Source organism: Eleutherodactylus coqui, chromosome 1 (assembly GCF_035609145.1).
Source record: "Eleutherodactylus coqui strain aEleCoq1 chromosome 1, aEleCoq1.hap1, whole genome shotgun sequence".
In the NCBI taxonomy this organism is placed as follows: domain Eukaryota; kingdom Metazoa; phylum Chordata; class Amphibia; order Anura; family Eleutherodactylidae; genus Eleutherodactylus; species Eleutherodactylus coqui.
Genome location: NC_089837.1, coordinates 268,202,106 through 268,226,423, shown reverse-complemented (window position 1 = coordinate 268,226,423; position 24,318 = coordinate 268,202,106). Strand labels below are relative to the sequence as shown.

At 43.8% G+C, this 24,318-nt stretch overlaps 1 protein-coding gene across 3 annotated transcripts; it reads right to left on the bottom strand.

Annotated features, from left to right (window-relative positions):
• Window positions 1–476: 476 nt before the first annotated feature.
• On the bottom strand, window positions 477–17,811 carry ELF3 (E74 like ETS transcription factor 3). 3 transcript variants are annotated; one of them, XM_066608683.1, is made up of 10 exons: window positions 17,698–17,811; window positions 17,301–17,471; window positions 16,938–17,165; window positions 14,106–14,174; window positions 13,946–14,026; window positions 12,099–12,185; window positions 11,921–11,995; window positions 11,708–11,824; window positions 11,360–11,555; window positions 477–1,434 (listed from the first exon to the last, which is right to left on the bottom strand). In XM_066608683.1, the coding sequence occupies exons 2-10, from the start codon at window positions 17,461–17,463 to the stop codon at window positions 1,320–1,322; spliced, it is 1,131 nt and encodes a 376-aa protein (XP_066464780.1). In that variant the 5' UTR covers window positions 17,464–17,471; window positions 17,698–17,811; the 3' UTR covers window positions 477–1,319. The 3 variants fall into 3 exon arrangements, with proteins under 3 accessions (XP_066464780.1, XP_066464765.1, XP_066464772.1); XM_066608668.1 differs by lacking the exon at window positions 12,099–12,185; XM_066608675.1 differs by lacking the exons at window positions 12,099–12,185; window positions 13,946–14,026.
• Between the last annotated feature and the right edge of the window lie 6,507 nt (window positions 17,812–24,318).

Sequence of the window (24,318 nt, the reverse complement as noted above, 5' to 3'; positions counted from 1 at the left end):
CACTGCTGTTTTTGACAGCGCAAAATGCTCTAGCTAAACTATGTGGAAAAAAAAAAGCAATACTCACGTAGCAGGCACAGTCCGAGTCCCTCCCGCTGCTCTCTGGTATTCCGACAGAGCATCTCTTGCTGGTACCGAGGTTGAAAACCCTGCCTGTCTGTGCTGTCAACTGCGTGGAAGCCTGCAGGGACACCAGAGAGCAGCAGGAGGTACTCAGGCAGTGCCTACTAAGTGAATATTGTTTTTTTTTTTTTAAAAAATGTATGCCAACGCTGCAGAAACCGCAGTAAGCACAGCGTTGAAAAATGCTGCGTTTTTGCAAGCGCCTGTGTGAGGGAGGCCTAAAAATGAACAAAGTACACGTGTGACTGGAGTCTAAGAAAAGCTATTACAATTGTATTCACAAGGCCCTGTTCTCATCTGTGTTAGAAGCTTCATTTGGATGGAGATTCATTACAAAATCCCAGACAAAATAATTGAGCAGTCTAATGTTTATTTCGTTTAATAAATTTTACATCATTGTACAAACTTAATGCAAACACAAATGGCAACATCACACTGAAACATTAATTATATAAATTATTGCATAATTATTATATTCCCTGTAGACATAAAAATGTGACGATTTTAGCAGAGATTTTGATCAAAGTGCGTGTGCCAGTCTGCCAATGACAAGGAAGCCTCTTATAGATGGGACCCTACACTAGACAAACTCACCTCTGTGTTTTACACAGGAGTGACAGTGAATGGAGGTGAAGTAGCCTAATTGAATGGAGGCAGATGGGTGAAACAAAGTAAACAGGAGTTGCTCAAAGATTGAGTGACTTCTGTTTATACGGCTCAACGGTCACTTAGTTTGTAGTTCTGCTAAAAACAAGTCACTCCGTCAGGTGAGTGATTTCTCACCCAGTGCCCTGTCGGTGGCTGCATGTACATGGGACAACTATTGCCCAGATTCACTGTTTTCATTAAAACTTCTGGCAATATCGTAAACTTTTAGAGCTTGAAGGTGTAGAGCCTAATAAATTCTTGTATGTGTTTCTTCTGAACTGTACCAAGCAACCTTTCACCAATCTTCCTTGTTTGTTCTGAGACTTATGACATTACATTGATTTCTTACTGTGAATACACTATAAAACATAATATATGAAATATCAAAAGTAAAAATGGTTTTCAACAACCTACTGAAGCTAATAGATCAGCTTAAGTAACTGGCACCGTAATAATGATGCTACAATATTATCCTTAAAAACAAGGCTGGTTTCTGACGAATATATGCACAGTGGACGCTTATCCACAAGGTTTTTGACATTCTGCTCCTAACTTCCGAAGGAGCCTTTTTCTTCCAGGCGCCAACCACTAGAGTTTTTTCCAAATTTATATACTAATCTGCGACCATCTACACGTTCAAGAATTTCTCGTTTGTAGTAATATCTGTGAAGAGAATAAAATATGTGCAAAGAATTTCTTTACTGAACTACTAGACTTCATAGTAATAGTATTTACAAGTTTAGCACCCTAAATGCTTTTAATAATTACAAAAGTAAAAACACAAAAGGAGTATATACCCATGCAACATCAACAATTACAATCAGGGATGTAATGAGAGCAGCAGTTGGTGTATGACTCCTGTCAAATATAAATCAAATTGACATATTATAGCAAAAAAGCCAACTGATGCACTATATACTAATATAAAGAAAAATAACAGCTCAGGGCTTAAACACATGGGAGGGACTTTGTCCCATTATGCGGCTGTGCCGATCACGGCTGCATAACGGGAGAAAACCATTGATTTCAATTGTTTTGTTTTCACGAGCAGTATTCTTGCAATTAATAGTACGGGCGAGAAAAAATAGGAATTGCCCTATCTTTTCCACACGTTGTTTATAATAGATCCATAGATAAATGATGACATTGATAAAGAAAAAAATCAATATCAATAATCGAAATGGCTTTGCAGTGACCAATTGCTTAGATGTAATCAACTTGAATACATATTCTTGAATTTATATATTGACTTTCTATTTCTTAATGTTTATGCCATGGCTGAAACTGGAATATTGTCGGTTAGAAGGTTTCCTGATAAGATGTGGGATGGTGCAGATAGCTAACACACTTAATATTTTCTTAGGAATCATTGTATGTTTATTGCCTGTTGAATTGTAGTCCTTGTGGCAAACTACTCCTTTGTGTGGGCACTGGTGCTTCTAGACCAGAAAATTCTCTTGAATATCCTGTATGGTGAGGCCTCAATTAGATCCTTGCTTTCTGTCTTCAGGGATCTACATGCTGGCCTGTACTTTCTATCTCTGATGTGCTTACCTTTAGGCCTCTTTCACACGAGCGTATATCGGCCGTCATTTTACATCCGGATGATATACGCTAAAATCTGATGCATAAATCGCCATGCCCATATGGAATGCACCCAATGGTACTAAGGGAACTAAGGGATGTGATAGCTAGGCCGCTATATCTAATATTTGTGGATACTATCAAGACTGGGGTTGTACCATTGGATTGGCGCATTGCCAACGTGGTTCCAATTTACAAAAAGGGGACCAAAAGTAAACCTGGTAACTACAGGCTGGTAAGTCTCTCTTCAGTAACGGGAAAAATATTTGAGGGGTTTCTGAGAGACGCCATTGAATAGTATCTCAAGGAGAACAACGGAATAACTCCTCACCAGCATGCGTTCATGAAGGGTCGATCATGTCAGACCAATCTGATCAGCTTCTATGATGAAGTAAGCTCTAGGCTGGACCTAGGAGAGTCTATTGATCTCATATATCTGGACTTCTCTAAAGCATTTGACACCTTGCCGCAAAATAGGCTGATATATAAAATGAGACAGCTCAGATTCGGTGAAAACGTGTGTATCTGGGTAAAGAATTGGCTCAGAGATAGAAAGCAGAGGGTGGTAATAAATGGTTCATACTCTGATTGGGCCACCGTCGCTAGCGGCATGCCACAGGGCTCAGTATTAGGCCCCTATTCGGTTCAATATATTTATCAATGACCTGATAGAGGGGCTGCACAGCAAAATATCAATATTTGCAGATGACACAAAATTATACAATATAACCAATGCAACGGAGGACAAGGTACGGACCTAGATAAGCTCGGGGCTTGGGCAGAAAAATAGCAAATGAAGTTCAATGTTGAAAAATGTAATGTTATACACATGGGCAGGAGAAACGGATGTCACCAATATACACTAAATGAGGAACTGCTAGGGAAAAGTGATATGGAAAAAGACCTGGGGGTACTAGTGGATTGTAGACTAAACTGGAGTAACCAATGCCAGTCAGCTGCTGCAAAAGCCAATAAAGTCTTGGGGTGCATTAAAAGAGGTATAGGGGCGAGGGACGAGAACATTATCCTCCCACTATATAAGGCACTTGTCAGGCCTCACATGGAATACTGTGCACAGTTCTGGTCACTGGTGCTCAGGAAAGATGTTACAGTGCTTGAGAGGGTTCAAAGAAGGGCAACTAAACTAATACATGGAATGAAGGGACTGGAATACCCAGAGAGGCTATCCAAACTGGGATTATATACTCTAGAAAAAAGACGGTTAAGGGGCGACCAAATAACTATGTATAAATACTAGAGATGAGCGAACGTACTCGTCCGAGCTTGATGCTCGTTCGAGTATTAGCGTGTTCGAGATGCTCATTACTCGAGACGAGTACCACGCGATGTTCGAGTTACTTTCACTTTCATCTGAGATATTAGCGTGCTTTTCTGTCCAATAGAAAGACAGGGAAGGCATTACAACTTCCTCCTGTGACGTTCCAGCCCTATACCACCCCCCTGCAGTGAGTGGCTGGGGAGATCAGGTGTCACCCGAGTATTTAAATCTGCCCCATCCGCGGCTCGCCACAGATGCATTCTGACAGAGATCAGGGACAGTGCTGCTGATGCTGCTGCTGCTATAGGGAGAGCGTTAGGAGGTTTTTTAGGCTTGAATAACCCCAACGGTCCTTCTTAGGGCCACATCTGACCGTGTGCAGTACTGTTAAGGCTGTTGTGAGCAGTGTTGCACTTTTTTTTTTTTTTTTTTATATCGGGCGTGCAGAGCATTGCGTCCTCAGTCTGCAGTCCTTGTACATAGTATAGAGCAAGTACTGGTGAGGCAGGGAAAGAGATATACTGTCTATATAGGCAGTGGGCTTTTTCAAACAAATTTGGGAAAAATACTATCTTTGGGCTGCCTGTGATCGTCTTGAGTGTACCGCGTCTCTGCTGGGGGTAGTAGTCCTAATTATTACGCAGCTAAGTGTTACAGCAGGCTTGCACAAAATTCTTTCCTGGCTCTGCATTGCCCGTTACATCACCGCCGTCATCCCGTCCAGAGGGAAACAGTATACATATATACGCTGCCTATAGTATCTGCCTGCTGTCTCAGCTCAGCCTTTAAAAAAATAGAAGCAAAATACTTAAGGCCTACTAGTGGCCTTTGGACATTTGACTGCTTCTGCGCTGTGAATTCCACTAGCTCAGTCATACGCACCTACGTCTCACTACAGGCTTGCGCAAAATTCTTTCCTGGCTCTGCTGTGTGTTCCGTAAGCGAAGTCAGCCTCCAACCACAGGCCAATAAGCGGCACATTTAATTACAGCATTCTGTTTCTGCACTACTGGTAATACACCATGCTGAGGGGTAGGGGTAGGCCTAGAGGACGTGGACGCGGGCGAGGACGCAGAGGCCCAAGTCAGGGTGTGGGCGCAGGCCGAGCTCCTGGTCCAGGTGTATCACAGCCGACTGCTGCGGGTTTAGGAGAGGGGCACGTTTCTGGCGTCCCCAGATTAATCTCACAATTAAAGGGTCCACGAGGTAGACCTTTATTAGAAAATGAGCAGTGTGAGCAGGTCCTGTCGTGGATGGCAGAAAGTGCATCCAGCAATCTATCGACCACCCAGAGTTCTACGCCGTCCACTGCTGCAACTCTGAATCCTCTGGCTGCTGCTCCTCCTTCCTCCCAGCCTCCTCACTCCATTACAATGACACATTCTGAGGAGCAGACAGACTCCCAGGAACTGTTCTCGGGCCCCTGCCCAGAATGGGCAGCAATGGTTCCTCTCCCACCGGAGGAGTTTGTCGTGACCGATGCCCAACCTTTGGAAAGTTCCCGGGGTCCGGGGGATGACGCTGGGGACTTACAGCAACTGTCTCAAGAGCTTTCAGTGGGTGAGGAGGACGACGACGATGAGACACAGTTGTCTATCACTCAGGTAGTAGTAATTGCAGTAAGTCTGAGGGAGGAGCGCACAGAGGATTCGGAGGAAGAGCAGCTGGACGATGAGGTGACTGACCCCCACCTGCTTTGCTAAGCCTACTGAGGACAGGTCTTCAGAGGGGGAGGCAAGTGCAGCAGCAGGGCAGGTTGGAAGAAGCAGTGCGGTGGCCAGGGGTAGAGGCAGGGCCAGACCGAATAATCCACCAACTGTTTCCCAAAGCGCCCCCTCGCGCCATGCCACCCTGCAGAGGCCGAGGTGCTCAAAGGTCTGGCAGTTTTTCACTGAGAGTGCAGACGACCGATGAACTGTGGTGTGCAAGGTTTGTCGCGCCAAGATCAACCGTGGAGCCACCACCACCAGGATGCGCAGGCATATGATGGCTAAGCACCCCACAAGGTGGGACGAAGGCCGTTCACCGCCTCCAGTTTGCACCACTGCCTCTCCCCCTGTGCCCCAACCTGCCACTGAGATCCAACCCCCCTCTCAGGACACAGGTACGACCGTCTCCCGGCCTGCACCCACACCCTCACCTCCGCTGTCCTCGGCCCCATCCACCAATGTCTCTCAGCGCACCGTCCAGCCGTCGCTAGCGCAACTGTTTGAGCGCAAGCGCAAGTATGCAGCCACGCGCCCGCACGCTCAAGCGTTAAACGTGCACATTGCCAAATTGATCAGCCTGGAGATGCTGCCATATAGGCTTGTGGAAATGCAGGCTTTCAAAAACATGATGGCGGCGGCGGCGGCCCCATGCTACTCGGTTCCCAGTCGCCACTACTTTTCCCGATGTGCCGTCCCAGCCCTGCACGACCACGTCTCCCGCAACATTGTACGCGCCCTCACCAACGCGGTTACTGTCAAGGTTCACTTAACAGCGGACACGTAGACAAGCACAGGCGGGCAGGGCCACTATATCTCCCTGACGGCACATTGGGTGAATTTAGTGGAGCCTGGGACCGCTCACGTCCTACCCACCCCCAGAATTGCGGGCCCCAGCTCGGTGGTGGTATCTGCGGCGGTGTATGCTTCCTCCACTAAACCACCCTCCTCCTCCTACGCAACCTCTGTCTCGCAATCAAGATGTGTCAGCAGCAGCACGTCGCCAGCAGTCGGTGTCGCGCGGCGTGGCAGCACAGCGGTGGCCAAGCGTCAGCACGCCGTGCTGAAACTACTCAGCTTAGGAGAGAAGAGGCACACGGCCCACAAACTGCTGCAGGGTCTGACAGAGCAGACCGACCGCTGGCTTGCGCCGCTGAGCCTCCAACCGAGCATGGTCGTGTGTGACAACGGTCGTAACCTGGTGGCGGCTCTGCAGCTCGGCAGCCTCACGCACATGCCATGCCTGGCCCACGTCTTTAATTTGGTGGTTCAGCGCTTTCTGAAAAGCAACCCACGCTTGTCAGACCTGCTCGGAAAGGTGCGCCGGCTCTGCGCACATTTCCGCAAGTCCAAGACGGACGCTGCCACCCTGCAACATCGGTTTAATCTGCCAGTGCACTGACTGCTGTGTGACTTGCCCACACGGTGGAACTCTACGCTCTACATGTTGGCCAGGCTCTATGAGCAGCGTAGAGCTGTAGTGGAATACCAACTCCAACATGGGCGGCGCAGTGGGAGTCAGCCTCCTCAATTCTTTACAGAAGAGTGGGCCTGGTTGGCAGCCATCTGCCAGGTCCTTGGAAACTTTGAGGAGTCTACCCAGATGGTGAGCGGCGATGCTGCAATCATTAGCGTCACCATTCCTCTGCTATGCCTCTTGAGAAGTTCCCTGCAAAGCATAAAGGCAGACGCTTTGCGCTCGGAAACAGAGCCGGGAGAAGACAGTATGTCGCTCGATAGTCAGAGCACTCTCATGTCTATATCTCAGCGCGTTGAGGAGGAGGAGGAGGAGGGGGAGGAGCATGAGGAGGAGGGGGAAGAGACAGCTTGGCCCACTGCTGAGGGTACCCATGCTGCTTGCCTGTCATCCTTTCAGCGTGTATGGCCTGAGGAGGAGGAGGAGGATCCTGAAAGTGATCTTCCGAGTGAGGACAGCCATGTGTTGCGTACAGGTACCCTGGCACACATGGCTGACTTCATGTTAGGATGCCTTTCTCGTGACCCTCGCGTTACACGCATTCTGGCCACTACGGATTACTGGGTGTACACACTGCTCGACCCATGGTATAAGGAGAACCTTTCCACTCTCATACCCGAAGAGGAAAGGGGTTCGAGAGTGATGCTATACCACAGGACCCTGAAGCACAAACTGATGGTAAAATTCCCATCCGACAGCGCTAGTGGCAGAAGGCGCAGTTCCGAGGGCCAGGTACCAGGGGAGGCGCGGAGATCAGGCAGAATGTACAGCACAGGCAGGGGAACACTGTCCAAGGCCTTTGACAGCTTTATGGCTCCCCAGCAAGACTGTGTCACCGCTCCCCAGTCAAGGCTAAGTCGGCGGGAGCACTGTAAACGGATGGTGAGGGAGCACGTAGCCGATCACACGACCGTCCTCCGTGACGCCTCTGCCCCCTATAACTACTGGGTGTCGAAGCTGGACACGTGGCCTGAATTCGCGCTGTATGCCCTGGAGGTGCTTGCTTGTCCTGCGGCTAGCATCTTGTCAGAGAGGGTGTTTAGTGCGGCTGGGGGAATCATCATGGATAAGCGTACCCGCCTGTCAACCGACAGTGCCGACAGGCTTACAATCATAAAGATGAACAAAGCCTGGATTTCCCCAGAGTTCTCTTCTCCACCAGCGGACAGCAGCGATACATAGGCTGCACCCTAAACAATACATAGGCTGCACCCGCGGATGGAAGCATCGTTCTCTATCACCATCAAAAACGGGGACCTTTTAGCTTCATCAATGTGTGTATTATATTCATCCTCCTGCTCCTGCTCCTCCTCCTGAAACCTCACGTAATCACGCCGAACTGGCAATTTTTCTTAGGCCCACAAGGCTCAGTCATATAACTTTTGTCAACAATGTTTATACATTTCAATTCTCAATTCAATAAAGCGTTGAAACTTGCACCTGAACCAATTTTTATTTTAACTGGGCTGCCTACAGGCCTAGTTACAAATTAAGCCACATTAACCAAAGCGATTAATGGGATTCACCCGCCCTCTTGGTTTGGCATGGGCAATTTTTCTGAAGTACATTTGTACTGTTGGTACACCAATTTTTTGGGCCCTCGCCTACAGTGTAATCCTACTAATTTTTAGCCCACCTGCATTAAAGCTGACGTTACCTCAGCTGTGCTGGGCACTGCAATGGGATATATTTATGTACCACCGGTGGGTTCCAGGGAGCCACCCATGCTGTGGGTCCACAGGGACTTCACATTAGGGATTTGTACCTGCCAGTGTCTATGTATTAAAAACCCCGGTCAAACTGGGGCATGCAGTGTGGGCCGAAGCCCACCTGCATTAAACCTGACGTTACCTCAGCTGTGATGGGCACTGCAATGGGATATATTTATGTACCGCCGGTGGCTTCCTGGGACCCACCTATGCTGTCGGTCCACACGGAGTTGTAACTCCATGTGTCCACTTCTAAAGAACCCCAGTCTGACTGGGGCATGCAGTGTGGGCCGAAGCCCACCTGCATTAAACCTGATGTTACCTCAGCTGTGATGGGCAATGCAATGGGATTTATTTATGTACCGCCGGGGGGTTCCAGGGAGCCACCCATGCTGTGTGTCCACAGGGACTTCACATTAGGGATTTGCACCTGCCAGTGTCTATGTATTAAAAACCCCGGTCAGACTGGGGCATGCAGTGTGGGCCGAAGACCACCTGCATTTAATCAGACGTTAGCTCTGCTGTCCAGGGCACTGCAATGGGATACATTTATGTACAGCCGGTGGGTTCCAGGGAGCCACCCATGCTGTGGGTGCACACGGAATTCCCATTGCGGAGTTGTACCTGCCTGTGACTATTTATAAAAAACCCCGGTCTGACTGGGGCATGCAGACACCTTGACAGAATGAATAGTGTGTGGCACATGGGTTCCCCATTGCTATGCCCACGTGTGCAGCTCCTGATGGAGGTGGCACAGGATTGGATTTCTCATTGCTTCTGTACAGCATTATGGGCTATCGCCCCGCCCCTTTTAAAGAGGGTCGCTGCCTGGCCATGCCAACCCTCTGCAGTGTGTGCCTGCAGTTCCTTCTCATGGCAGACACACTTATAACTAGACATGAGGGTGGTGTGGCTATGAGGCCAGCGTGTGGCATGAGGGCAGCTGAAGGCTGCGCAGGGACACTTTGGTGTGCGCTGTGGACACTGGGTCGTGCGGGGGGGTTGAGCAGCATGTAACCCAGGAGAAGTGGCAGCGGAGTGTCATGCAGGCAGTGATTGTGCTTTGTTGGAGGTAGTGTGGTGTTTAGCTAAGGTATGCCTTGCTAATGAGGGTTTTTCAGAAGTAAAAATTGTTGGGAGGGGGGGGGGGCAATCTTGCCGCTATTGTGGCTTAATAGTGGGACCTGGGAACTTGAGATGCAGCCCAACATGTAGCCCCTCGCCTGCCCTATCCGTTGCTGTGTCGTTCCCATCACTTTCTTGAATTGCCCAGATTTTCACAAATGAAAACCTTAGTGAGCATCGGCGATATACAAAAATGCTCGAGTCGCCCATTGACTTCAATGGGGTTCGTTACTCGAAACGAACCCTCGAGCATCGCGAAAAGTTCGTCTCGAGTAACGAGCACCCGAGCATTTTGGTGCTCGCTCATCTCTAATAAATACATGAGGGGACAATACAAGGATCTCTCCCATGATCTGTTTATACCCAGGACTGCAAAGGTAATGCAAGGGCATCCACTGCGTCTAGAGGAAAGCAGGTTTCATCACCAACAGAGAAAGGGGTTCTTTACTGTAAGAGCAGTTAGACTGTGGAACTCTCTGCCTGAGGGTGTGGTGATGGCAAAATCCATAGAGGAGTTTAAAAGGGGACTTGATATCTTTCTGGATCGGAAGGATATTACAGGATATAAATCTTAGGTTAATTGTTAATCCGGGTATACAGCAGGTAGGAACTATTAGGGGTTGATCCAGGGATTAGTTTGATTGCCATTATGGAGTCAAGAATGAATTTTTCCCCCAAAAGGGCTAATTGGCTCCTGCTCTTGGTTTTTTTTGCCTTCCTCTGGATCAACAACACAGGAGGATAAACAGGGTGGACTAAATGGACATTGTCTTCATTCGGCCTTACATACTATGTTACTATGGATTCCATTGCATCAGATCACATGGCCGTATTCCCGCGGCTTGAAAGCGACTGGCCGGGCCAATATAGCATCTAGCTCTTTCAAACCGGCCTGCAAAGATAGTCCTGGAACTATCTTTCGGGCCGGAATACGTCGGCCGCTGCATGGGCTCCTATGGGAGCCAATGACAGTGGCCGGAGAAGGTAGGGAGTTTAGCAGCGTGACTGCTAGACTCCCTCCCTCTTCTCTCCTCCTCTCTCCTCCCCTCCGGCTGTTTGCAATGAAAGAGGACAGGAGAAGAGAGGAAGTGAGCTGGCAAGGAGGACGGAGGGGAGGCCCCATGGCATTGCGGGCTCGGCTAGTGTGTGCTCGGCCCGTGCCATCTGAACGGATGCACAAACGTTAGATTTGTGCACTGGTTCACGCTTTTTTACGGCACCGGCGGGTGCACGTACAGATGCCTACAGCTGTGTGAAAGAGCCCTTACTCAGTAACTTTATTTTAAGTAAACTTTAATTCTATAATCTTATACCGTGAGACCAGATTATTGGACACTGAATTATTGGTCTTACATATCAAGATATACAGCAAAAAGCCAGCTGACATATCATACATCTACCAGTGTAAAGAGAAATAGCAGGTTAATTGAATGTAGGTACTGACACTATAGGTATTAGCCCTTAATTGGCATAAAGATAACCTAATTTGTCCATTAGGGAAAGAATACCCGACATATGGAAGTTTCGCAAACTACCTGAAGCAACTAAAGATCCAAAGGAATGTAATTATGTTTAGAGAGTACAGCTGTCCTTTTGCAGTAAATGTCCACTTTCATTGATTATCAGCTAAAAATTATTGAAAATGTTATATATAAAATCATTTGGAGAAACTACAAAGTAGACGATGTAGATAAATTCCTTCACCAACCTCATAGCTCTGCTAAGTTTCTCATATGTCATACTGGAATTTTTTTTTTTCTGTCCCCAAAGTTGGGCAACTGCCTCTGATCGAAGAAATTTGAAAACTCCTCTAGATTGGTCCTCCCACTTTAAGAGACCTTCATTTAAATCAGGGTGTAGTAATATATCTCGAATAAACTCCCAAAGGTGTGTGCCACGTACAGCTGAAATAACAGTAATGAGTAGATAGCAGATATTAATAGATCTGGGTAAGACAATGAAAGCAAAGCATCAAATAATTTAAAGATATAAATAAATTCAAAAGTAATTACATTTTTTTGTGTCAATAGAAGGTAAGACATTATTATACACTTACAGTGCTTGCTTTTCTTAGTCTCTAAGAGATCTGTGCCATGAGAATTCAATTTCCGGGGTCTGCCCCTCCTCCTCTTATTGAGAGCTCCATTGCTTTTGTTATAATTTGATACACTGTCTGAGAGATGCAGAAACAAAATGGGATAATTAATGAGCATTATTTATCATTTGTAAACTTCATGTGAGTATTGTTTGAACTTAAGTATAAACTTACCTCTTCCCAAAGATGCCTTGACTTCCATATCAAGGTCACTTCCTGCAGAATCTCCAGCTTGTGGACTATATGATCCTGTCAGCACAAAACAAGACAGTTGAGCAACATGAAAAGTTTTTCAAGCACCTAACTGTACTGAATAATCTTATATAAATGTTTGCCTCACATTATTACTTACTAGATCCACATGACCCAAAGCTGGCAGGAGAAACTGTATCAGAGTAATAACCTGGATCTGTTGTTTTCTCTCTGCCCAATTCATAGGCTATTAAAAAGTATGTAGAATTTGGAATTTATATAACTGACCATTTTATCAAATATCATTTTTGTGTTGCTAACACCCAAATACTTTCAATATTCATCCTTCACTAATGATCCATAGTGACACAAAAACACTATTTGTTGTGTCACTTTAGAAACGTATTCCACGTAAATCTTGGCAATGAATTCTGTATTGACTTTCTGACTACAGACAGTAGGGCATATTCACTTACAAAAACATTTAAAACAAGTTTTAAAATCAAAATAATTTCTAGACTACAAATACAATGACAGTGCTAAATCTAATGCAATAGCGCTGCCATCTTGAGGTACTTAAATTGCAGTGTGACTAAAAATTAGTGTAGCTCTGGATGTGAGGTGTTTATTTAGTCTCAGAGAGTTCTATAAATATGCAGTGAATAAAAAGCATCTAGTGAACATTTGAGAAAATTCTGGTGTGAAGAAGTATGTGAAGAAGTACAAAAAAAATTCTTTCACAAAATGTCATGATGTGTAGTTAATAAATGGCTTCAAAATTATCGAAAACACATTCGAGAGGGTATATTGGCTTGTGAGAATTACAAAAAATCTAAAAATCACTAATGCGGACATCAAAAGGCTTATCAGGAGTGTCTCAAAGTTAAGGTGGCCAAGTGTCATGAGGTGAGTTCCACACTACTGGAGCCCCAGCTGAGCACATCCAGTGGTGTGGCTAGACAATACCTATCACTGGTATAGGACAATACCTATCACTGGACATATTCTATGCCTCTAAATACTTGCAGCCATGACCCCGACACAGCCCTGTATCTTTTTTTAAGAATGCTAACCACTCAGCCAAATTCATTGAGAACACACAAACCCTTCTCTCTAATTTTTTTTTCTTTACTTGTAAAATGATTTTCTGGTGATTTTTGCTAAAAATTGGGTGGGTCAAGATGGCCTGATCTGATTTAGCAAAAATTGTACCAATTTTCCCGGTCAGCTGTTCACGATAAGCTACACTAGTTACCTCACTCTAGACAGTCAATTTAATTTTATGTTTACTTATCTGTCCTTGCTTACTGTCGCCACTCAGAGCTGCAAAATGGCAGTGGTAAGTTGGCTAGGCAACAAGCATTCAAAAAAACATGGCTGCCTGGTCAATTCCAAAGTCCCAACCACTTAGCCAAGTCTGGCTGATCAGCTTAGTGTAACCAGTTTGAGGACTCTCTATTGAATGAGCTCTGCACTATAAGACCTACCAGTTACTGTGTTCTACAACCTGTGTACTCATGATTGTGATTTATCTATGTTTCTCTATCCCAGCTTTGTTTCACTATTATTCTAGATTAATCCATTCTTTTCTAACTTTGGATCTGACCTACAATTGCTTGACTTTCTATTTGCCTGCCACTCTGGTTTCTGTAGTCCTCCTGGTATTTGATACTGGTTTATTCTTGAATCCTACATACTCTCTGACTTCCTGGTATGCCTTGGCTTGTTTCCACCAATGAGTGGTTACTTTGGTGACGCATCCTAGGGATTTATAGTAGCAAAGACCTTAAGCAGAACTCAGGGGTTAAAGGATGAAGGATGGGTCCTGCTAACTAAAGTAGCCATTGTAAAGTCCGACTGTGGACATGCTGTTGCTGGACAGACTATTCTTCTCTTAACAGTTATGTTACAACCAGCAAAGAAATATTGTAAAAATAAGAAACCAATCTTTGTCAAACTGTGAAAAAAGTCACACTGCCAGGTATACTGTGAGTATCATTACAATACCTATTTCTTTCTTGACTTCAAGTGGCAAATTGTCTGTATTTTCAATATAATCATATATCAGGTCCCATTCAGAAGAGGCTTCTGAAATATATTAATAATTATGTACTCTAGGTAATAACAGCGTAAAGATGCACAAATGGGAATCCAGCATAAAACTTACCGTCTGAAAAGTGGAGTTTTAATTCATAATCACTAGAATCACATGAATTTGATGATGGAGTAGTTTGCGCTGCAAGGAAATATTAAAGAATTAATAAAAGCAGTATATTTTTCATACATAGGCAAATAATAGCTCAGGGAATAAAAGTTTGACCAAACAAATACAGGATAAAAACTAGCTTGTGGCAAGCTAACAGTTTGACTTTTAAACATGAATTATAACTTATAGTAAATATGGACTGTAGTAATATGAAGTAAAAGCATGGCTTCTTAACTTAAAATGCATACAACAGGGGCGTTGCTAGCACTAGAGATTCGGTGCGTATGCCCTGTAGCTATAGCCCAGTGTTCCGGATCCCCTAGTTTGCTCCCAGCATCTACAACTCTTTCAGTAAAAATATAATTTCCTGACGTTGCATTTGATTTTTCCCCCAACTAATCTCAGATTGTGCCCCCTTGTTTTAGTCTTTAGCTTCCTAATAAAAATGCTGCCTTCCTGAACCTTATTTATACCTTTAACATATATAAAAGTTTTGATCATGTTCCCCTCTCCCTTCTCTCCTCCAGGCTATAAGTTCTTTAAATAATATCACCATAAAATTACCTTTTCCGTAAAGACTTAGTGTACAGTGTTTTTTATACAGTAACAGTATGGAAGTAATAGTTAGTATGTTGTGGGCATGGTGTGGTGGTATTTGAGCATTGTATATTATTGGTAATATTTGCCTTTCTATAGTGATTTTTATTCAGTAACAGTATGGCAATGTAGGTATGTTAGTCACTATGGATTAGTAATAGTCATGGTGTGACAGTATTAATTGGGTCTTGTATATGTATTTTGTTTAGTAATAGTATGAATATAACATTTAGTGAATGGTGATAATATTCTCTTCTGGCATAGCTGCACCAATGTTATATAACTATATACAGTGTATATTTTTTGGGGGAGAGGGGTGGCACAATAGATGCCTTAGTGCTTGTGCCACTGATCTTTTAAGATCCTAGCATCGCTCCTGGCATACAATTTTATTCTCCGTAAGGCCGCCTGCACACGGGCGGAAATCCCGCAGCGCGATTTCCCGCAGGATTTCCGCCACTAAAAGCCTGCATAGGAGTGCATTACAATACGCACTCCTATGCAGACGGCCATGGTTTGGCCGCGCAAAATGTTGCGCGGCAAACAAATCGCGGCATGTCCTATTTCTGTGCGGGGCTCGCAGAGCCTCGCACAGACGTCACTCACCAGGCTGCCAGCTCCGGTCTGCGCATGCGCCGGCTGCCCGGCAGCCGGCACATGAAAGAGCCGGGGCCGCCGGGCGCGGGTGAGTACGCGCTGCTCCCTGCAGGCGCTGGGGTTGGGTCCAACCAGCCCGTCTGCAGGCGGCCTAAGAAGTGTCTGATTGCTTGAAAGTGTCTGAAAGTTTTGCAACTGCTTACATTTCAGGGTTATGTTCCAGAAACACAAATAGGAACTTATCCCTGCAATGCAAAGAGCTGCAAAACCTGTTTATACAGTATATAATCCAACAGTACCATAGAATAAATTGCACAGACTTAGAGGGATAGTAGAAATGTCCAGCAGCACTCATCTTCATGCAAGGCCACATCAGGCCAAGCAGTTCTTCTAAAAAAAGAGAATGCTCCGCCCCCAACAGGATCAGATCTTGATCCAAATTCAGTCCAAATGTAAAGCAGAAAAGGCAGCATCCATGACAGGCTTGAGAAAGATCCCTGTTGGGATCAAAATGTCACTGCTTGTTCTGTATATGGACCTTGTAGAATAAAGCGTTTTGTAACTATTATCAAGTGTCGTGGCTGCTGCCTTTTCTGATTTGCATTTAAACTTAGAGCAAAAGAAGGTGCTTTATTTGATCAAACTCCTGAAGCCAGCAATATAACAACGGTTTGTACAAAAGCCCTTTATCAAGACATACCACAGTATGTAAAACATTTATCCAGATGGTATGGATGGCAAGAGGAGGAGTTCATGGTGATACAACCAAAAACAGTGGAGCATGTGGAAAATGTGTGGTTTGGGACAGAAGGTCGCCTCTTCTGTATGGAAACTTCCGTTTCCCTGTGCATGCCTTTTCCACATGCTCCACTGTGTTTGGTTGTAAAATCATTAATGCCTTCACTTGCCATCCATACCACCTGGATAAATCTGTACAATTAAATTGCACTATGCCATGCTTTACTCTCATCGCTGCGGCCAACGCTGGCCTCTATCACTCCTCATCATTGATGAGGAGCACTAAACGCCCAAAAATAAAATAAACACCACTAGAAAATCGCGGCACTGAAAAGCGCCACGACTGAGTGGCTGTCTGAGGCTATGTGAGAGGCTCCATTGAAAAAAAATGGGAGCCCCTGACAGCAGTTAGCGCTGCGCTTTCAGCGCAGTGCTAAGTGCTCAAAAAATGTCTCTGTGAGGGAGGCCTTACTTTGTTTTTTGTTTTTTTTTAATGTCAATTTATTACACTATATCTCTGCTCTTATTGTTTTTTTAAAGACTTTGTTATACCATGCCTGATGAAGAGACCTAAGTACTGCAGTCTCAAGAGCTTGCTGTTTAACATTTTTTTTGTTAGCCATGAAAAGGAATTATATCTACAAGATTATTTTGTTATTTTCACTGAGAGTAATAACAATTTTTCGGACTAGCATGGTATTAACATGGTACCAAACTTTCTTTTTACTGCTTTTTAGCTGACTTTCAATAAAATGCATTTTAATAGACACCACTGATAATTTATCAGACCACTGGCAAACACTGAAGCAATATTGACTACTAATGAAATATATTAATAAATAACCAGGTCATAGTACTCACAATCTTTCAGTTGACACAAATGATCATAGAGTTTATCTCCAAGACCACCAAATATTGTCCTCATATCTTCTCTGCTCAGTTGACACAAGCGCTGTCCATCCATTTCACATTGGGTAAAATCTATAGTGCTGGCATCCCACTTGTTCCTCTCTATATTATGGTCTATCCAGTCCAAAACATGCTCCTGTGTCCACATGTGTGGCAAATCATGTGCCCAGTTACACACCTCTGTTATAGAACATAAGGTATACTTTATCACTTTAGCTTTTTTTTAAAACACATACAGACTACAATAGAAATATTCACTACAAATATATTATCATACTCATTGGCTAAGTTAGAATACACATCTGTCCTATTTACCTGTTAAATTACTAGTGGTTCCTTGAGTAGTAAATGTAAGCAACTGGTCATTGTCTTGATTTGTCAAACCCCCAACTGAAGCAGTATGAGTCTGAACAGGTGAATATAAAGTTGCAATATAACTGTTAAGGATATTGCTGATATCACAGCGACTTCCTGCCATCTCAGACCCTAGATGAAGAAGAAAATTCAACAATAAAATGGTAGAAGATATCCTATTAAATGATTCTCCACGAAAAAAGACATTTCAAATTGAAGTAAAGGGAATTGGACACCACATTGTTCCCATCTGCTACAACGTTCCACTAAAATTGAAAGCACTATATCTATAAAGATGTGATATACATGTAAGCTAAAGGAACAGCGTTTAGGAAACACCATGACCTTGTTACACTACCTGTGCAGGATTTCAGAAAGTTGAGTAATCCAACTATTCAGGAGATGCATCTAAGAGAACGTGACAAAACCTCTGCTTATATACCCAACCCTTGCAACCTGACCCAACCTGATCTATTTACAGACTAAAGAAAGGGACTTTCCACAGGTATGTGGTGTGACTTCACATGCCAGAAGAAAATTTGCATAATGAATCCAGCCCTTTGCTGGGGAAAGAAGGGGACAGATGGTTTAATCATTGTTAGAAATGACAGGTGTATAAGCACACTGTTTGTCAGCTCACATCCAATGTTTAAAGTCGTTAATACATTGTAGTTTTTACTTTGTATTGAAATAAAAATGTTTGCATTTTGTTCTGCCAACAAACTGTTTCTGTTATTAAAGAATTTATCAGTATTGTATGACAAAATAAAAAAATCTTTGTGCAAATTAAGATCTTGTTCACACAGGAAAACAGTTAGGCTTCATTCACATGGTGGCTTTCTATGGGCCCATACCATAACTTCTATTGCAGCGTCCTGTAGAGTGACCCCGGACACATGGTATGCACTGAGGAGTGGGGAGGACAAGAAGCTGGCTTGCCACGGTGGCAATTACCACGCTCCCTCCCGGAGACACACTCGCAGCCAAGGCCAGGGCAGCGCTGGGCCTCCTCTGGACATCCCCGGCAGGTGAAGGGAATGCCATGGGTGATGCCACCATTCCGGCACGCACTGGCATGAACATCAGCAAGGAAATAATTGAGCCACAGACAATGTAATAGTATCTCAGGACCCTCGGAATGGTCAGGGCCTGGAATAACTTTATTTGACAACTTCAGCAATACAAGGCAAAAATAGACAGTCTTCCAAGTGCAGGCAGAATTAAGAATATATGCAGACAATCTGGATGATCAGTACCTCCACACAGCGATCCTAGACTTCAGGACGCTTGGGTATGAACAATGGAGAGAACGAGTACTTCTGCACTGGGCCTTGTGTAAAAAAACGTTTTGCAATGTCATCTTCTTGCAGTGCTAATTCATACCAATTGTTGATATCAACAAAGGGTACGCTGTCCCAATTTTTCTGTAAAGATCCGATCGGCTGTCTACTTGTTTCCCATGTATAACATGCTCATATAAACTCCTATTTTAAATACCAGTTGTTGATGTCCAAAGCCCATCTAAAACTCCTACTCACAAGGTGACCTGGACATAGATCTCAAGAAACTAGGTGCTACTTAGCCTAATGTCATCCTGATCACACAATAAGGATCGAAAGACAAAGTCTTGGATGGAGACAGCGACAACAAGAGTAGCCCAGCATTCGAAGAACTTCCCATTTATAAACATTTTCAAATAAGATTTAGCTAATGCTATAGCTCCATCCCTAGCTCTGGCTGACATTAAACAAGAAATCCACAATATTGGAAAAAGAGTAGAAACTCTAGAAACCACGCAATCCTCTCTACTGGAATATAACTTAGCTGCCTCTCATAGCTTTAGCACCTGTCAACAACACTTAAACTCCATTTAACAATCTCAGATTTTTTGGATAAAATCAGTTGCCCCAGAGGCTTTTCCAGCTACCGTTAAGAAAATATGCCAGTCACTATAAGGTGCAGAACAGACGTCTCCTAGTAATGATCAATAGTGACCATAAGGCTTTGTGCTCGTGTCCTAAAGCAATGGAACCTCTCAGAGACATTGTCACTTTCTTACTTTCAAAGATAAAGAGCTAATACGCTGAAAGGCATGGGAGTCTGACAACCTCTCAATACAAGGACGCAGATGTTTATCAGTTCCTCTCAATGGTAACCTTATAAAAATGGAAGAAATAAACGCAAACCTCTTACAGATTACCCCAATTTAAAAAAAGCCATTGACAAACTGGAACAAGTTCAGGGAAGAGTTACCAGGTTGGTGTTATGTCCTATGCTGAACAGTTAAAGGATATTGGAATGCTTAGCTTGCAAAAAAGAAGGCTAAGAGGAGGTTTAATATGAGCTGTCTACTCGTAGTTGTATACAAATATCCGACGGGCTGTAACAGTATAGAGGGATCAGCCTTATTCTCATTTGTATGAGGAAAAACTAGAAGTAATGGGAAGAAACTGAAAGGGAGGAGACACAGATTAGATATTAGAAAAAGATTTCCGACAGTAAGGGGGATCAACGATTGGAACAAGTTGCCAGCATAGGTGATGAGTTCCGCTTCAATTGAAGTCTTCAAAACGAGGCTGGACAGACATATGCCTGGTATGATATAATTAATCCTGCATTGACCAGGGGGTTGGACCCAATGATCCTGCAGGTCCCCTTCACAACTCTACACTTCTGGGATTCTATGATTTTTTTACAGTAATGCTTCAAAAGAAAATAGCACTGTGCTCACTGGATTAGCAATGCACAGATGGTTCCAGAGACCAATGAAGTTGGCTTTCGATCCTTTTAACACCTTAGATGCTGCAGTCTTTGATACTGTGGCATCTAAGGAATATGACAGAGGGTGGAGACTTCCTCTGTCAGCTCATTGGCCATGCCCACACAATTTAAGGGGGGCCAATGCTGAACTGTGGCAGCTGGGTGCCTAAGACCCCCAGGTCTGCCATATGCATTTCCATAGACATGCTATCATTTGCCACACTAATGCTGTGAAATACTATGCATTTCGCAGCATTAATTTTTTTTTATATAACTTTACTTTAAAAAAGCTTCCTGGGGGCGTGGTATGATGCAGGTGGAGGCAGACGTGTAAAGCCGGGCTCCGTCTTGTTGACCCTTAAAAAAGCAACTAAAAGCTATCCCAGTGCAGCCAAACCGGAGAGAGAAGTGCCCTACAGCTGGGGGAACACCATACCGAAGAGAAGAGGAGCAAAGACGCCGGTACATAAAGTATCGGACTTCTTCACATCCCGCGGCCCGGCAAAGACACAGCTTGCTGAACAAGATGGCGCCGTCCAGCGCACGAGCATCGGAGCAAGCGGAGGAGAACAGCGATCCCGGGCATCGTCTCCTAAAGAAGCTGCCAGTCCAGACAAACGGAGCAGAGGAACAGCAAGGGATTCCTACCGTAAAGGGGTGAGTGAAGGAGCTGAAGGGCTTCAAAATGCAACGGCTGAATCACCTAAGATGGTGCCGGTCGGCTCACAAACCCCATCCCTATCCCTATCCTCCTCTCCATCCATAAGCCCAGAGAAACAGAGACCCCGTCTCTCAGCTTCTCCTAACTCCTGTAACCAACGACTTCCCTTTGGAGAAGACTTAATAAAAAATGTCCCTTCCTCCAATCTTCCAGCATCAGAGGATTTTATAAAAAATATGATGCTTGCCCTACATGGATCCCTGCAGAAAGACATTCAAGCTTTGTCATCTACAGTAAATAGCTCCATACATGAGCTAGAGGCCCGCACTGACCACGTAGAGACTAAAATGGGAGAAATCACAGCATCCCATAACAAACTGATAGATGCTCATTATGCATTAGAGGAAGAAGTGGAATCTATCAAAAATAAGCTAACTGATTTGGAAGATAGGAGCAGGAGGAACAATATTAAGCTTAGAGGTGTTCCAGAAAATATATCCCAACCAGAGTTAAAACAATACCTCACTAAACTGATAAAAATGTCCTCCCTAACTCCAATGATCAAGAGTGCACAATCAACAGGATCCATAGACTTGCTAAGCCAAGCTTTTTACCAGACGCCATACCACGTGATGTAATTGCTAGACTGCATTTTTATCACATAAAAGAAGAATTGATGGCAACGGTGAGACGTGTTCATTCTCTGCCGCCTCCATACGCGAACATTAGCTTATATACAGACCTGTCACAATCCACAATAAGGGCCAGGAAGGCCTTTTCACAAGTGACTGCAACCTTACGATCTGCCAAAATCCCATATAAATGGGGGTTTCTGACGAAAATTATAATTCACAAGAACAATGTCATGCACGTTATTTCTTCACCAGAAGCAGGAGGAAAAATTTTGGAAAAATGGAACATCCCGCTGCAAGCAACTGAACATACAAAACCGAAGAATGGGGCCAACAGACGTACACTACCTTCTACCCCACCAAGAGAAAAACATCCCAATACGGAATAAACCATGATCGTTGGACTGACTGGGTCTACAGAATAAGTGAGTAAAAAAGGGTCTCACCCTGCAAGGCGAACTTTTACCCCCAAAATACACCAGGTTAACCCTGAGACTTTATACAAGTTCGACTGTTTTATGTTACAGGTCTTACAACTACTTCATAACGTTCATTCAGGCAAGCGGATGCTTAAAGAAAGACCTATAGTTGTTACAATATGTAAAATTTACAATGTTTTGTTCGCAACTTATGCTGCCAGACTAAATCTTAACAGAATGCTTTGTACCAAAATTTACCATGTCCACTAAAATATATTCACAAAATGTAAAGGGATTGAATACTCCCTTTAAAAGATCTATGATCTGGAAAGATGCAAAGACAAACAGGGTAACATTGGCTCTTTCATAGTAACATAGTAACATAGTATGTAAGGCCGAATGAAGACATTGTCCATCTAGTCCAGCCTGTCTATCCTACTGTGTTGATCCAGAGGAAGGCAAAAAACCCCAAGGCCAGAAGTCAATTAGCCCTTTTGGGGAAAAAATTCCTTCCCGACTCCCTAATGGCAATCAGACTGTTCCCTGGATCAACCCCTAATAGTTCCTACCTGCCTATATACCAGGATTGACACTTAACCTAATATTTATATCCTGTAATATCCTTCTTCTCCAGAAAGACATCAAGTCCCCTTTTAAACTCCTCTATGGATTTTGCCATAGACATACTATGTTTACAAGAAACGCACTTCACAGATCTAGCTGCTACCAAATTCACAAACAAGAATTACCCTCAGATCTTCTCAGCCAGCGCCCAAAACAAAAAGCATGCAGGAGTGGTAATTGCATTCAAAGAGAACATACAATTTTCAGTAGAAAAACAAATAATTGACCTGAAGGGGAGATATATTGTTTTACAGGGTACTCTTAACAAAACACCAATCACTTTAGCCAATATTTATGCTCCTAATAGCTCTCAAATATCCTTCTTGAATAAAATAATAAAAAAAATTAGGAAGCTCCAAAAAGGCAAACTAATTATCTGTGGCGACTTTAACATTATACCCAACAAAGAAATAGACTCTACAGCAAAGGATAGAACCGCAGCAGTCTTGCAACCCTGGCTACATAAAGAGGGTTTGTACGACACCTTTAGGTGTCTTAATTCCACCTCAAAGGAGTTCACTTTTTTTTCCCCAAGGCACAAGACATTTTCACGCATTGATCTATTTATAGTGGATAGGTGGACCCTTACTTCTATATCAGAATCCATGATAGGAACGACCACATGGTCTGATCATTCACCTATATATATAAATATTAAAATGGGCGCTCCTTTCAATCCAACTAAAATATGACGTAATGACATAAATTTGTTTAAAACCCCTAAAGCTCAAGAACAAATCAAACAAGCTTTGCTAGAATATTTTACACTAAATGAAAATCAAGACACAGGTAATTTTACCCTATGGAATGCCCACAAGGCAGTAATCAGGGGGGTTATGATAAAACTAAAAATACAAGAAAGAAAGAGCAAACAAGCGAAAATAAACGCCTTGCTAGAAAAAATTCAAAAACAAGAAAAAATAGAACAAGAAAACCCCCAAAATAAATCCCTGTCAGATCTGATGCTTCTGAGAAAAGAACTAAGGAAAGAACTATTGGACAACTATAATAAAAATATGACCTACTCAAATGCCAATTACTACTCTAATATTGATAAACCTTCAAAATTGATGGCCAAAATGGCCAAAACAAGGCTAATAAAGGCAAAAATCCCCTACATAAACTGTGGTAAAACCCCCACAGTACAGATCTCTCACCCGCAACATATTGCGGAACAATTTAAGAAATTCTATGCTAACTTATATAACTTGGGGAGTTGTGTTGCAACACCTCAACCTACACCTGAAATTATAGACAATTTCTTAAAAGGCATTTCTCTCCCCTCGATAGGAAGTCAAAAAGAGGCCCTAAACAAACCAATATCTATAAACGAGATAAACAAAGCAATAAGCATATCAAAAAATCACAAATCTCCTGGCCCGGACGGTTTGTCCAATGAATATTATAAAATTTTCGCGCCTATCTTATCCCCACGCCTAGCTACTATATTTAATGAATCCATGATAAACGGTACGATGCCAGATGAAATGCTTCAAGCCATGATAATAGCACTCCCTAAACCGGGGAAGGACCCCATTTCCCCAGCAAACTTTAGACCTATTTCGCTTTTAAATTCAGATACAAAAATCTACTCAAAAATATTAGCTCTGAGACTGCTAGAGGTTCTACCAGAAATAATACATAGCGATCAAGTGGGGTTTACAAAGGGTAGAAACGCATCGGATGGAGCACGCAGAACTCAAAATCTGATAGAAATAGTGGGCTCGAGTCGGACGCCTTCTCTCTTCCTTTCCCTGGATGCAGAGAAGGCGTTCGATAGGGTCCATTGGGGATTTGCATTTGCGGTCCTTCAAAAATTCGGAGTGGGCGGTAACTATCTGAATGCGGTTCAAGCTCTTTATACGAAGCCCTCTGCAAGGGTG